The sequence below is a fragment of the Vanacampus margaritifer genome, chromosome 4 (genome assembly GCF_051991255.1).
Source record: "Vanacampus margaritifer isolate UIUO_Vmar chromosome 4, RoL_Vmar_1.0, whole genome shotgun sequence".
Taxonomy (NCBI): Eukaryota; Metazoa; Chordata; class Actinopteri; order Syngnathiformes; family Syngnathidae; genus Vanacampus; species Vanacampus margaritifer.
The window spans coordinates 9,253,090-9,268,099 of NC_135435.1; the positions used below are offsets into that span (position 1 = coordinate 9,253,090).

Here is a 15,010-nt window from a genome sequence, read left to right on the forward strand (position 1 = left end):
GTAGCGGGGGAAAGTGACACACACATAGTGTATTTTGATTAAAAGCTACAGTTCATGACAGCAAATAACCACGTAAAGTTTTACTTATTAAAAAAAAAAAAAATCAAAAAACGTTACACAAATAAGCTTTAATTTCGAATAAATAAATATAGCCTACATTTTAAAAATGTTCAGGCAAAAAATAATAATCTGTGTAAAATTCCATAGGTTGTGTACAAGCACAATGCAGATGAAAGCGTCAAGGTTAAAAGCAGTAAACAAAACACTGTACGACAGTGCTATTTTCACTTTTTGCTCACTTAATCATTTCAAGCTCTTCAATAATTATCCTCATGTGTGGATCATGAAGAGGAATAAAATTATTTGTCCTCTTTGCGTGTTCCAAAATTTGAAGACAGATTTAATGTAAGAAAAAATACCTTTGCAAAAATGATTTAATAAAAAAAAACTGAGATCTCTGGACATCGTGACAGACTCCAAACATCACGTAACAGGTGGAATTTCAGAGTCTGAATGTGTCTCTTCCGCGTGTAAAATGGCTTCTTATAGTTAAACAGACCGCCTCTCTTTCATTTGTAGACAAAACATACTCTCTGGGTACTTTTCCGTGAGCGATGGCGAAAACAGAGTCAGGGTCAGGGGTGTGTGTGTTCGAGACAGATTCTGTTCTCAAGGACCAAATGTGTGTTTTCGCACAGAACACTGAGAAGGAATTTTTTAGACCAAACAATATGTTCCATCTTAAGGTCAAATTATACTGAGTTCAACACTACCTCACATCTACAAAACATTTTGACAAGGTTAATATAAAGAATATAAATGTTAATAATGTATAACAATGGTTAATATATGAAATAAATAATTTAAATGTTAATAATATCTAACAATCATCATCAGAGAATGCAGAAAATCTAATTTAGTTCACTGTTTCACACAAATGTTGATGTAATCGACATACTTTGGCACTTTGCCGTTATAGGTTTGAAGAAATAAATATTGTTATTTATTTAGATGTAGCCCGTATTTTCATTGTGTTTATGTAACATACTAAGATCATCAATTTGCATCACATACAACAGCAGTCATCACAGTAATTTAAAGGCTAACTATCACTATCTTTTCAGTGTGGATAGAATCTTGTGATTCACATAGACAGCTCATCAGTTTCCAAAAAAACAACAAGAACAAAAAACATGTTTCATAGCCTACTCCACATAACAATAGATGTTGATTTATCCAAAGACCAGCTTGGAGTTCTGTGCCATACCACAAGCCAAAAGTCAGTGTGCCTTTACTTGTCTCTTATGTTCCTTTTGCTGACCGATTGGTGCAGAAAGGAGAGGTAGGCTGAAGATGAGGATGATGATCAGGTTGGCCAGTAGACAAAGTAGTGTTACACCCAACGAGTTGGCAAAGGTGATAGGTAGGGAGTGGTCGAGAAGCCAGGAACGTCGCAATACCATGTCTTGCTCAACGGCCATCATTTGGAAGTGGGTGCAAAGGATGGCAAAGACATGGAAAAGTTGATGACTGTGACCTGCAGAAGGAGGCATAACACAGTTACAGTTTTTAACAGTTGTTTACACACTGAAATGAACATTTTCACACTGTAGCTGTGTATGGTAAGAAATCAATACGTTCCGTCTGCAGCATCACTTGCTTGCTTGGTAAGTTTATAATATTTGTGTATTTTCTTTGCATAATAAATACTGTAGGTTTGTCATTATCTTTTTTAAAAAAAAAAATCTAAATTATCCCATAGGCCTACATAAAAATGCCCGGCAAAAAAGTCTAGCACATGCTATTTCCTGAAATAGGGTTTTTTACAAATGTGTTTTGCATCGATCACAGTCGTGTGTAACTGGTGTCTGATCATTTAAAGACTGACAACAAACAGCATTTTTTTTTCATAAATGTGTGTGTATAAGTGCTTGTGGGGATTGTCCGCTACTGACTGTTGTTTAATTTTGACTTTTTGTCAAAAAACAAACAAAAAAAAAGGCGAATAAAGAAAGAACTAGTCGATCATCAAATTAGCCAACAACTATTTTAAATAGAGAGTAAAGAGCCTCTGATTGCAGCTTCTCAACAGTAATTATTCTCCGATTTTTGTATTCTTTCATGAAAGCAGGCTGACTGGGAAAATGTTTAAAAATAGAATAAAATGTGATCTGACTATCTAATTAATTTATTGAATAATCACTAGAATACTAAATTTTCTGAACCCCTGATCTTCACCGTTTTAGATGTCAATCAGTTGTTATTTATATTGACTGAGCAGTTTCTGTTTGTTATAGTTAATGTTGAATAATTCAACCCAAGGATTACATTTGCTTGAACTTGGTTTTCATGCATGAGACAAAAGGCAATTCTCAACTTAGTCTGCCCCAAGAATGAAACAATTGACATCTCAGATTGGACTCACCAAAATAGTCGAAGCTGCCAGGCGCCAGGCGCTCAGGTAAATGCGTTGCATACAGGAAGCCAGTGAGAAAAGCCAATGCCATGTGGGTGTAGTGGAAGGCATTGGCATCGTTATCTGTGCAGCCTTCCCCTTCACATAGGAACAGCTGGGAAAAGAGTGCACTATGGTAAATATAATCAACTTGTTTCAAGGTGTATCACTGCAGCAGCTGGAAATATTTCTTTTAGTCTTAATAATACTATACTTTGTTACATGTAGTTTAATATGGGGTTCCATGAGTGCCAAAAATATGTCTTTGCGCCTATGTCTTATATATGAGTGTCATATGTCTGTGTCTAAGATATGTCTGTCTATTGAATGTTGAACTGTCCTTGTGTCCATGCTAAGTGTATATGTACATGCCTATGATAGGCGCATATGCTAGGTGAATATGTTATGTGTCCATACTAGGTTAGGGTGACCAAATGTGTCGTCTTTAGGTAGGACAGACCATTTTCTTACGTCCTGTTCGGGCATCCAGGATATTTATAAATTCATGAAAATGTCCGGGTGCATTGCATGACCAATATGAGGTAAAGTACACTGTGTAACTGCGACTGGTACCACAATTTCAAGGCCTGGGCAAGTGTCCTCTTTTTTGGAAATAGGAATATGATCACACTATGCTAGGTGTATATGCTATGTGCATATGCTACGTGTCTATGCTAATTGTATATGCTAGGTGCAGAGGAGTCGAGCTCCATTAACATACTTTAACGTAACGTACTTGTTGGTTGGAGCTGGCGTAGCGTGCCGTCCTCGGCCAACGGAGTTCTCCGAGCCGATCTAGAAGCTACAGTACCAGTATGGGCGCCGCTGCCGGTGCCACGGCGGTACCAATAAAGCATAACCACGTTGAAATAGCACATCCAAACGACACAAGGTAACAAGTAGCAATGACATTGTCCAATAACAGGTAGCATATACAACTAGCATAGACACGTAGCATATACAACTAGCATATACACCTATCATGAACATATAGCATATGCACTAGCCTATACGCCTATCATAAGCACGTACATATACACCTAGCATGGACATAAGGACAGTTCAACATTCGATAGACACAGACACATGTCACGTCACACACCCATAGACATAAGACACAGGCGCAAAGACATATTTTTGGTACTCATGGAACCTTGTTGTTTTACATCACTTATCCAATAAAACTAACCTGTCACCCTCTTTATATGCCACTCATAAGTTCAAGAAGCCATCAGCAATTAACAAGGAACATTACAAGTAATGTCCTAAATGGCCACAGGAATGTGGGAGGAAGTTGGAGTATCCACACAAGCAAGGAAGTGTAAACGACCCACTGACCGACCCCGCAGTCCTGAGCATGCTTGAGGTGAGATGTGCCTTTCGCAGCATTAACACCAGAAAGGCGGCTGGTCCAGATGGAGTTCTAGGCCGCGTGCTGAAAGACTGTGCTGCGGAGCTGGCAGACGTCTTCACCTCTATCTACAACAGCTCACTGTCCAGCTCGCTGGTCCCTGCCTGCTTTAAAGCAGCTTCCTTTTCCAAAAGTCCAAGGTCACATGTCTGGATGACTTCAGACCTGTGTCTCTCACCTCCATCCCTGCCAAATGCCTGGAGAGACTGGTCATCAAACACATTAAAGCTGCCCTACCACCATCATTGGACCCGCACCAATTTGCATACAGAATGAACCGGTCAACTGAGAACGCCATTGCCACGGTGCTGCATGTACTTTTAGAGCACCTAGAGCTTAAAAACAACCATGCATGGCTCCTCTTTGTGGACTAGCTCTGCCTTTAACACCGTCCGGCCATTTAAACTACGGTCAAAGCTCCACCATATGGGACTCAACACCCCCCTGTGCAATTGGACTGTGGACTTTTTAACCAACCGCACGCAGAGTGACAGAGCGGGCAAAGACACCTCCTCCACCCTTGTCATCAACACCGGTGCCCCTCAAGGGTGTGTTCTGGGCCCTCTGCGTTACACCCTGTACACTCATGACTGCTCTGCCTCCTCTTCGTCAAACCTCATCGTCAAGTTTGCCGATTACACCACCGTGCTCGGACTCATCTCCAATGACAATGAGGCAAACTATAGGAGAGAGGTGCAAGATCTGCAGTCATGGTGCCACAACAACAACTTGGCTCTAAACACCAAAAAGACCAAGGAGATTGTGGTGGATTTCCGTAGGAAAAAAACACATCAACCATCAACCTCTCTCTATAGGCAACGATGTGGTGGAGAGGAGAAGAAGCTTCCATTTTCTGGTGTTAACAGTGACTGAGGACCTGTCCTGAGGTGATCACATTTCCACAGCAGTGGGCAAGGCACAACAACGCCTCTACTATTTGAGGAAGCAGAGAAGCGCTTACATTCCCAGATCTCTGATGGTGAACTTTTACAACCGTGCCATCAGAAGCATTCTAACATGTGGATTCTTAGTGTGGTTCTCTAGCTGCACTCAGGACATTATCGCAACATCTTACGGGACCAGCACCATCCGACTCACCACCTTTTCCACCTGCTGCCCTCAGGGAGAAGGTACAGGTCCATACGGGCCAGAACATCAAGACTGGCCAACAGTCTGTATCCACAGGCTGTGAGTTTACTGAACTCTGCTCCTCTTCCCTCTCTGCCTCCCCTTTATAGACAATAAAAACATCCAACAACAACAATAACTTTGATCCGGTTTTGCACTGATACACAATGTCATTTTCAGGTATGTGAATATGTCTGATCTGCACTTTATTAATGACAAGACCTTAAGTTGCGCTTAGTCTTTGTTGTACTATGTCCTATGTCGAATGTTTACTCTGGGTTATTTTATGGGTTTTTATTTTGTGGGATTTTGCACTTTACCAACTCTGCTATATGGATGCTCCAAACGAAGTTTCGTTGTTCCTTTGTGACAATGACAATAAATATTCTGAATACTGAAACTCCGCACAGGATGGGCTGGCACTGCTTTATAGTGCCAACCAATGGACTACTGTGCTGAGCATGGCAAAGTCCCATGTCATCCATGCATGTATCATTTCATGAATGGAGCATTGAGTTTTGCGCAAGGGAACCACTAAATTAAATTCAGTTTTATTTTTGTTGTTGTCTTTTTTTTTTTTGCTATTTTGGACCCTTAATACAAGTGTGGCCCTACCCTGTAAAAGAGAGGAATGCTGTCAAACAAGGAAGGGTAGGCAAAAGCAAGAAGACGGAGCGCTTTACTGAACCGTGGACTCTGACACTCAGGGAATCTGAAATAAATGAAAAGAAATCATGTTCATGCTTTTTGCATGGCCTTACAATTTATAAATGCATCAATTTACAACATTGAAATACATGTCGTCCTACGGGAAAAAAAACATGTAAAATGAGTATGCTTGGGGGCTGAATTTTTAAAAAGATCCCATCGCAATAACAGTTTACATTATATAATATTCACCCTCCGATACAAGCTTTTTCTGTCACACTTTTTGTTACATTAAAATGGGACAATGCCAAAAGTTTTGACTTAATTAAAGTCAGGAGGTTTCTTTAAAACAAGTTTTGCCTCTGTTTATTGTTCCAAGCACTTTCAGCTGAAACTACAAATGCAGTTTATCGCTGTTTGGAGTTGCTCTTCCTCTAGTTATAACAACAAAAGATTGTCTGAAGGTGAAAGACAATGACACAATCCCAAGGGTGGAAAACTGACATATTTTTGGACACATTGCAATAAAGGAAATGCAAAATGCTTACCTCTTTACAACATCATGATTATTATGAAGGAATGGTGATCCAAGCCTGGCAAAATACATCAACAAATGGGAGGGGTGGAAGAAAAATCATCTGATGACAGGATCTACTATCCACAACTCAAGTGTGCTTAGTACTTCAATGTGATGATTTACATACACAATATAACAGCCTGAATTTAGATGTTGCCTTTGCAGCTCGCCGGTAAGACATGAAAGACTTCCCTAAATCATATATTCACTCAATAGAATAATTATGCATACTATGCATACTGCGTAATTGCCACTAACAGTTAACAGATACTGTAGCTGTCATCCCAATTCACACGGCAATAGCTGGTGTGTTGCCAAGCATGACATGCCCCTCCCAAAGAGATAACATTTCTTACCATACCTGGAGTAGCAGGACAAGCCAGTGCATATGATGGAGTTAAGCAGAGCAACGGGGATAAAGCAATGGTGGAAGATGCTGTTTACCCACTTGTCTGGGAACACGTAAGCTGAATATGTAACAGCAATACCTGAAATGCAGCACATTTGTTTTGGAAACTTCACTTTCAACGGTTTGAGTCACAACTGTAAATTATTCTATGATGTTTTATTCATCAGTATCTGGGTACGGTAGATCAAGTAGTGCACATAATAAGAAAAGAAAATAATGCACCCATTAACATGGTTTGGTTACTTTTAGGGATGGGCGTGTGCTAATGCCAGGTATCGGTACTGGGCTGATACCCGGCCTTATTTCAAGCTATCGGTACTCGCGACTGCCATTTTACAATGAGCAACTATAAATTTGAAAAATAGAAAATTGCCATTGATTTCATGCAATTTTAAGAAAAATGCTGGATCTCATTCTGCTTCATCTATCCCTCCTTCCTATCCTCTGGTCTCTTGATTTCTCCCTAATTTGTTGAAATTGAGATGTTTCTGGGGTTGGTGAAAGATTCTGGTTTTATAACTCTAGGTGGTGTCTGGTTGGTGTTGGATTTAACTTTGTTTCATCTTTCTTTTCTTTGATCCTTCCTCTGGTCTCCTGACAACTTCACGACTCTGGCGGGACTCTGTATTAATAGAATTAATGAGCACAAACTCACACTTATGCACGCACGCGCGCGAAAAAAATAAAAAATAAAAGAGCGATGAAGATGACTTGTTGATTCGGGCAGGCTGACAAATGAATAATATTGAGCTTTCAAAAAAAAATGGCTTGGTTACTTTTAGGGATGGGCAAATGTACCACGTACCAGGTATTGTGCAATTTTAAGGAAAATGCAAATTGGGATATTATATGTAGGTCTTTGTTGAAAATTTTTTGTCATTGTTTTTTGGGGGGGGAAATTTCATGTATCAAAAATAACAGTGGTATCGGCACTAGGTATCAATATTGGTGAATACTCAATAGTTCAGTACTGGTATCTGCCTGGGAAAAAAAAGTAGTATCGAAACATCCGTATTTACTTAAAACCATAAAACAATTCTAATAATGTTTCTGTATACACAGTGAACAACCGAAACAGAATAATCATCTGAAAAGGTCAAATACAGAGCAAAAATTCTACCTTTTTAACCGTTACTCAGTTTCGATTGAGACTTGAGAAAAGGTAATCTAACAACATGTTTAACATAATACATGGCTCCAGACTACCCCCCGAATCATTGTGACCCCAAACCTGAATTTGTAGGGGTGCAAGAAGAAAATCGATCCATCTAAAATCTCTCCTTGTTCAATCCATCCATTTTCTTAACCGCTTGTCCTCACAAGGGTCGCGGGCAGTAGGCGGGATACACCCTGAACTGGTTGCCAACCAATTGCATATTACTGATAAATGGGCTGAAGCGTGGAGCAGGAAATGGTCAAAAAAAAAAAAAAAAAAAGTTCAATAATAATACTAAATATTTAAACAGCAAATGTGTTAATGGTTGCACATGTGCGAGTAGATGAAAAATGTACTTCCACTGTCTCAAATTTTAAGGGCAAAATGAATCCATTTAGGGGCAGTCTGGAACCCTGTCATAAATACAATATGCTTGGCAGTGGTGTCCAACCATATTGCATCATAGCAAAAGCTAGATTTTTATTGACCTATGAGTGTATTGTAATGAGGTGCACACAACACTCACCCAGGCTGTAGAGACTTAAGGCTCCATAATCAAAATAAAAGCATATGTGTCGCACCCGCGCTGACATGCTGTTGAAGGTGTGAGCGCAGCTCGATGCCAGTGGATATATGCAGGTGGAAATGCTTAAAACCACCAGAGGCCAGTTGAACTGGTGCCGCCATGCAGTTTGGATCAGCACCATGCTTACGAGTTTCCATAGGAAATACCTGCAGGGGGGAACAATTGGATTAGAGTCATTCAAACACATTTTCATCCTTTTGGCTCCAGCAGAATCAAATTCAGACCATTTCAAGCTGTGGCTGTAGCTATGTGAAATTTTGGGGGTCATAATTATGATCATAAGTAATGCAAAGAAGAAAAAAACTACATTCAAAATAATAGGAAGTGACTGTTTTTTTTAAAACTACTATATGGACAATTATATGCAATGCTACAAAAAGTAACAAAAACAAATAAAAATAAAATAATAATAATAATGCTTGTAAAATGATAATGAAATCATTCTATTGTTAATGTCTGTCTATTGTTAAACTCAAGGCTGCAAATAATGTGTTGCCAGGGAACATTTGTGAGTCTGTTGTAGGCCTGGCACACACTTTGTAGGAGGCATAACATACAAAAAAAATGTTTAAACAAGTCTATTGCCATGCAGTTTATCCCACTTGAATGAATTTAAACTGATTGTGACTCTTGTGAGTGATTACAAAAAAGTTGGGCCATTTGGTTTTACTGCTGATGCTTTAATTCTATTACTTTTATTGATAATAGTAATAGATGACAAAATACATTATAACATCAATATACTCACTAGTGAGTGAGTTGGGAAAACAACCTTTTTTGTGTGTGTAATAAAGCTTTATTGGTCTAAATTTAGCACTCAATGCAGCTGACATTCCAACAGGCTTTTAAATAGATTAGTATCATATTATGCAAAAGAAAAAAAATTCAGCTACCAAATACAAAACACTGCAATTTATTGTGTTTTGATGTTAAAATAGAGCATGAAAGCATGTAAGAGTAAAAATGTCAAATACACAATGAGCGCAGGCACATGTCAAAAAGATGTTGCAGGTGCTTACCAGGTGGGCAAAAAGTGAGTCCAAATGTTAAGGGTCTCATTGGTCAGCTGAAAGAGACTCAAAATGCAGTCCGTGGCTGAGCTGTGCGGGTTACGGTAGCCGGAGATAATGCTGTGCTCTTGGAAATCCTCAGCAAGACACAAGAAAAATAAATTAGTATGTGGTGGGAAAATATTTTCATAAACAAGATTTTCAAGTCACTCATAAAACTTACAGAAGCTACCAGGGAGCTACTGTTTGTGGGGGGCTCCTAAAAACTGCTCCAACAGGCCAAAAGGACCATCTAATGATGATTTTAATATTTTTAAATTTGGTGGACGCTTTGAGATGTTTTGCTTCATGTTGATCTAAATGTTTTTTTTAAATGGCTATTTGGGGGACCTATTAATTAAAAAAAAATAATAATAATAATAATAATAATAGCCATCCATTTTCAAAGCAACCTGTCTTCATCATGGTTGCGACTGAGCTGCATGTCTCAGTTGACTTTGGGTGCGAGGCTGGTTACACCCTGGACTAGTTGCCATACCAAATAAAAATACATTATAATGAATAAACAAGATAAAACAAATACATAACAATTAAAGCATGCTACCACGTATTACAGGGTTTGAAAATGATTGATTTGCTTGAGATTTGATTCTCTCATGGCATAATATTGTATTGCAGTATTATATATTGTTTGCTACATAAAAAAAAAAAAACATCCACAGAAGCTTTTTGCAAGAAAATATTTGTTGAAGAAAACGTTTCACTTTCACTTAAAGTGCAATAAATCACGGTCGCTCAGCCCTGAGCCCAGTTTTATTTTTTCTAGTCTTGGTACATTCAGTTTCTACTGAGCCTAAACGTGAAATAAAACCATATTTGAAGTACAAATATACCTCAAATGAAACCATTGTTGCTTTTTTAGTTACTTTTAAGTGATGACAGAGCACTGTAGATTTCCCAACCATCTATGTTGCAATGAAAGATACAGCAAACTTACTTTGGGCACTTGATTGATGGTGACGAGCCTTGGTAATTTCATGAGGCTGAGCATGCTTACTGCAAAGTGTCTGCATGCGAGTGAGCTGACTTGAGACTACCGGCGGGGTGTGCCTCGTATCTTTATAAGCATTGTGTTGCCATGCCGTCCCATCGGAATCCTCCCTTCACCACCCCAGCCCACACCCTTTCAAACCCAGCGAGAATATCCAGTATACCTGTGGCACTCCCTCTTCTAGTTTCTCCTCCTCCGATCTTCATACTACACACAGACAGACAAACAGAAAGTCAAAACAGATCACAACATTGTGACACACATCGACAAGAGGTGTTCAACAACTGACATTAAACGTTTGATAGAGTTGAAAGATGCGCCAACAAGGCATAAATGACTTTATAATACAAAGTAAGTTTCAGGTCGTCACGTGAATAAGAAGTGTGTGAGAGGCCATGGGAAGGTAAACACAGCCACTTCCTTGCTGACATGCCACCATCTGTCTTCTTCAGACAAGACAAGGAGAGATGGACTATCCTGACCAGAACTCCCGGGCCTGTCACCTGCTTTTTACTAATGAGAATGCTCACTGTTGCCAACAACAACAACAAAAAAACACTTCTTGTTTGAAATTTCTCTGAAAGAAGACATTGCATGACATTTCTGTTTTGATTGATTTGATGTATTGCCATTCTGGTATTTTTATTTTATAAATTAATATAAATATAAATATATATTTTTTATAAATTTGTAAAAAAATATATATATATATATTTATAAGGTGTGACCTGCTAAAATCAGTAGCTATTATGAAACAAACTTGCTTGGTTCAAACCCAATAGCCAAGTTAATGTTTTATCTCAAAAGTTGATGGAAAACCTACTTATTAATACCTTACTACTTTAGTATTTGGCTTATGCTACGTGACAAGTCCACGAGCATGTATGGAAAAAAATTGCCTGTTGTTGTAATATTGAGGACTAAAGTCTTGGAAGTTGGACTGCTGTGTTTTTGTTTGAAACTACAAACAAACACAACAAGACAACGTTGAAAACTAAATTGAGCGCACCTAAGGGATCTCATTCTGCTCTCTCTCAGGGGCTACAACACCGGAGCAACACAGCAGCTTTGAGGGGGAGGTATAAGAATTACCAAGAGATGCATTAGGCTTCCTGTACACCTGAAGGGGAGTGTCTCATTAGGATGAGTTGAAAAATAGATAAATACAAATACATAAACAAAGTAAAGCGCAGACACACGCACGCACACACAACAAAACAGAGAGACGAGCAGCGAGTTGCAGTTGCAGTCAGAAGGTATCACCTCGAGCAGGCACTTTTTTTTTTTAACATCAACACGTATCTGATAACTTTCCCTGGCAAAATACCCCCCCCCCCCCTTTCTACTTTTTTTTTTAATGAATTGAGTTGTGTTGACTCAGTGACGTCTTCGCTGCGCTCGGAGTCAGATTTGTGTCCCATAACCCCATATGACCAGAAGGTGTCAGTGTTTTCAAGAGAAACGTTAAAGGAGTAAACTTGTTCTTCTCAAATCTTAACTTTGCCCAGAGGTTGACGTTACTTGACATGGCAAGTCAACATCTAAATTCAGGCTGTTATATTGTGTATGTAAATCATCACATTGAAGTACTAAGCACACTTGAGTTGTGGATAGTAGATTTTTTTTCCACCCCTCCCATCTGTTGATGTATTTTGCCAGGCTTGGATCACCATTCCTTCATAATAATCATGACGTTGTAAAGAGGTAAACATTTTGCACTTCCCTTATTGCAATGTGTCCAAAAATATGTCAGTTTTCCACCCTTGGGATTGTGTCATTGTCTTTCACCTTCAGACAATCTTTTGTTGTTATAACTAAAGAAAGAGCAACTCCAAACAGCGATTAACTGCATTTGTGGTTTCAGCTGAAAGTGGTTGGAACAATAAACAGAGGCAAAACTTGTTTTAAAGAAACCTCCTGACTCTTTGACTGCCAAAAACGTTAAATAACGTTTAGTAAAATCCTATGGAGGAGTGCCAAAGACGTTAAAAGACGTTTGTTTCAAAACAGAGGTTAAACTAACCATTTTCTATTGTTGATTACTCAAAAACGGAATAAGGTAGAAACAAACTTTTTTTTCTGATGAAAGATGAGAGTCCAATCTTTCATTTGGTAGTATGTGTGTTTCCATAGTCCAAACACATAACTTTCTGTGGACCTAGATCAGTCAAAAGATCAGTCAAAATGCTTAAATCGGCTGGCACCCACGGAATCCCTTTTCTGAAAACGTCTGGCAGTCAAAGAAGTCAAAACTTTTTGCATTGTCCCATTTGAATGTAACAAAAAGTGTGACAGAAAAAGCTTGTATCGGAGGGTGAATATTATATAATGTAAACTGTTATGGTGACGGTATCTTTTTAAAAACTCAGCCCCCCAAGCATACTCATTTTACATGTTTTTTTCCGTAGGACTACATGTATTCCAATGTTGTAAATTGATAAAACATTTTTTGTTATCATTTAAAGAGCATCAAAATCAATCAAAGTGTTAGAATGCTGCTGGAAGGCATAATGGTGGCCTAATGGTTAGCAAATCTGTCTCAAAATGTTCTTTTTTTTTTATTATGAATACGGTCTAACGGTTTGGGCCTTCCTGTGAGGAGTTTGCATGTTCACGTTGCGTGTTTTCTACGACCTCCTTTAATGCTCCAAAACGTTTTTTAAGTTAACTCTACATTTTCCATAGGCATGAATTTGAATATGAATGGCGCTTTGGCTGTAGGCTATGTGGCCTAAGATTGACTGGTGCATGGTTAACAGCGCCTCTCGCCGGATGTAAGCGCGACAGACTCCAGCTCACTCATGACCCTAATGAGGACAAGTGCCAGAAATGAATGGCTCAATGCTCATGAGAAAAAAAGTCAAAAGCTTCAGGCTTGCATCTCTTGACCATATGCCACATAGAACTTCTTGTGGAAGAAAACAGCAAATGGGGTCCACTCACAAGATGTGTTTGTGCAGGAGAATTATTGTCATTCAAAGACGATGTGAGGTGGTACTGAAAGTAGGCCTACAGTTTTACTGCCAACAATTCATATGAATGCAAATGTTTAGAACGAATTAGAATACAAAGACTATATCTGGGGCAACGCTGTCAATAGTGGTTAGCGTGTCTGTCTCACAGTTCTGAAGTTCTGGGGTTTGAATCTCAGCTCATGTCCTCCTGCATGAAGCTTGAATCAGACAGATAATTACACGTTTTGCATAAATAGATGAATATGATCACACGCATGCCCCTGTGCACTACATTATACATTAATTAATTAAAAATAAATGTTTACAAGTATTTACGGTTTCTTCCTTTTTAATTACTCCACTAAACAATAATTAACTGTTTATGTCTACACATTTTCCACTTGTAATGATGGCATAATATGTGTGACAAAAAGAAACAGATGTCTATTCGAACGCTGCTGTTGCTCGGTGTCCCTTGAGTTTCTGTTGCAGACATGTGTATCCAAACGAGTAGTATGCACAGCAGGCGTTCTTCTGATGCATTATTAATAGTTGCTCACTCCAGGCACTTCTTGCTCTCTTTTGAATTTCCACCGTCTTACTTTTTGACTGTAGAGAGTGGACTTTTCCAAATTAAATCTCAATTTTTACTCAATAAAATTTATTTATTTTTTAATCTAGAAAAAAATAACATCAGTGATTTGGCTTTTTCTTCAAGCACTGGTGCAAGTGTGATTTCATCCTGAGTTGCGGAAATCAAAGATAGATCAATAGGCCCCTCCGTGCTCAGGCCCTAATAACTTGGATTTATAGAGGACCATTTAAGGGCCCCATTGATGATACAGCTGACATTGCTCCCTTTATTTCAACAGTGAATCAGAGTAGAGACTTGAGTCCAGCTGATAATTAGGTTGGAGTGAGACCATGATGTCACAGGTCTGGAGAAAATTGTATATTGCACAGTGATTGTAAGCATACGGGTTGACAAATAAATAACACACGTTTTTCTACAAAAACAAACAAAGCATGTACTTTATAGTACATACAGTGTGCATTGTCCCTGTGCAAGTCAAAGAACTGTACTATAATGTGCATTTTGCCAGATACTGAATATATTCATTGAATATATGAATATACAGAAAGTGTCTCAAAGGGTTGTTTTCAGTATGTTCCATATACTGTGGCTGGCTAAAACCACACAGACTGTAGCTAGTTCACAAGAAGCCTCCAATAGTGTTCCTGCAAGATGTTGGGTAGGGACCCAAATGTGGTTTGAGAGCCTAAAAATAATACATAAATAAAATTACATACATTATAATTGTTACTATGAATTTTCAGCTACATCACAGTGAACCAAGTTCCCACATGGAACATAATTAGGTAAGCGTCAGGAAGTGTAGCTGCCACTATCTACTCTGCAACATTATGTGTAGCCATGATGATGTCCGCTAGCAAGAAGATGCTCTTGCTAGCGGACGTCATGACGAGCGATAAGCTTTTGGTGATACATCAAACACATTTTAAACATCATTTGAAATGTGTGTTGCCTGAACATAAAATACTTTATTGCTCTCAAGGTCTGTAAAATTGGTCGCAATAGGGGCTTTTCCAACGCCGGAACTTCT

At 38.8% G+C, this 15,010-nt stretch overlaps 1 protein-coding gene across 1 annotated transcript; it reads right to left on the reverse strand.

Moving 5' to 3' along the window:
* Positions 1 to 109: 109 nt before the first annotated feature.
* paqr5b (progestin and adipoQ receptor family member Vb) lies at positions 110 to 10,493 on the reverse strand. The gene is made up of 8 exons (XM_077564478.1): positions 10,378 to 10,493; positions 9,390 to 9,517; positions 8,311 to 8,516; positions 6,581 to 6,707; positions 6,191 to 6,235; positions 5,610 to 5,706; positions 2,426 to 2,570; positions 110 to 1,537 (listed from the first exon to the last, which is right to left on the reverse strand). Exons 1-8 carry the CDS (start codon positions 10,429 to 10,431, stop codon positions 1,281 to 1,283), a joined length of 1,059 nt encoding a protein of 352 aa, XP_077420604.1. The 5' UTR covers positions 10,432 to 10,493; the 3' UTR covers positions 110 to 1,280.
* Positions 10,494 to 15,010: the final 4,517 nt, after the last annotated feature.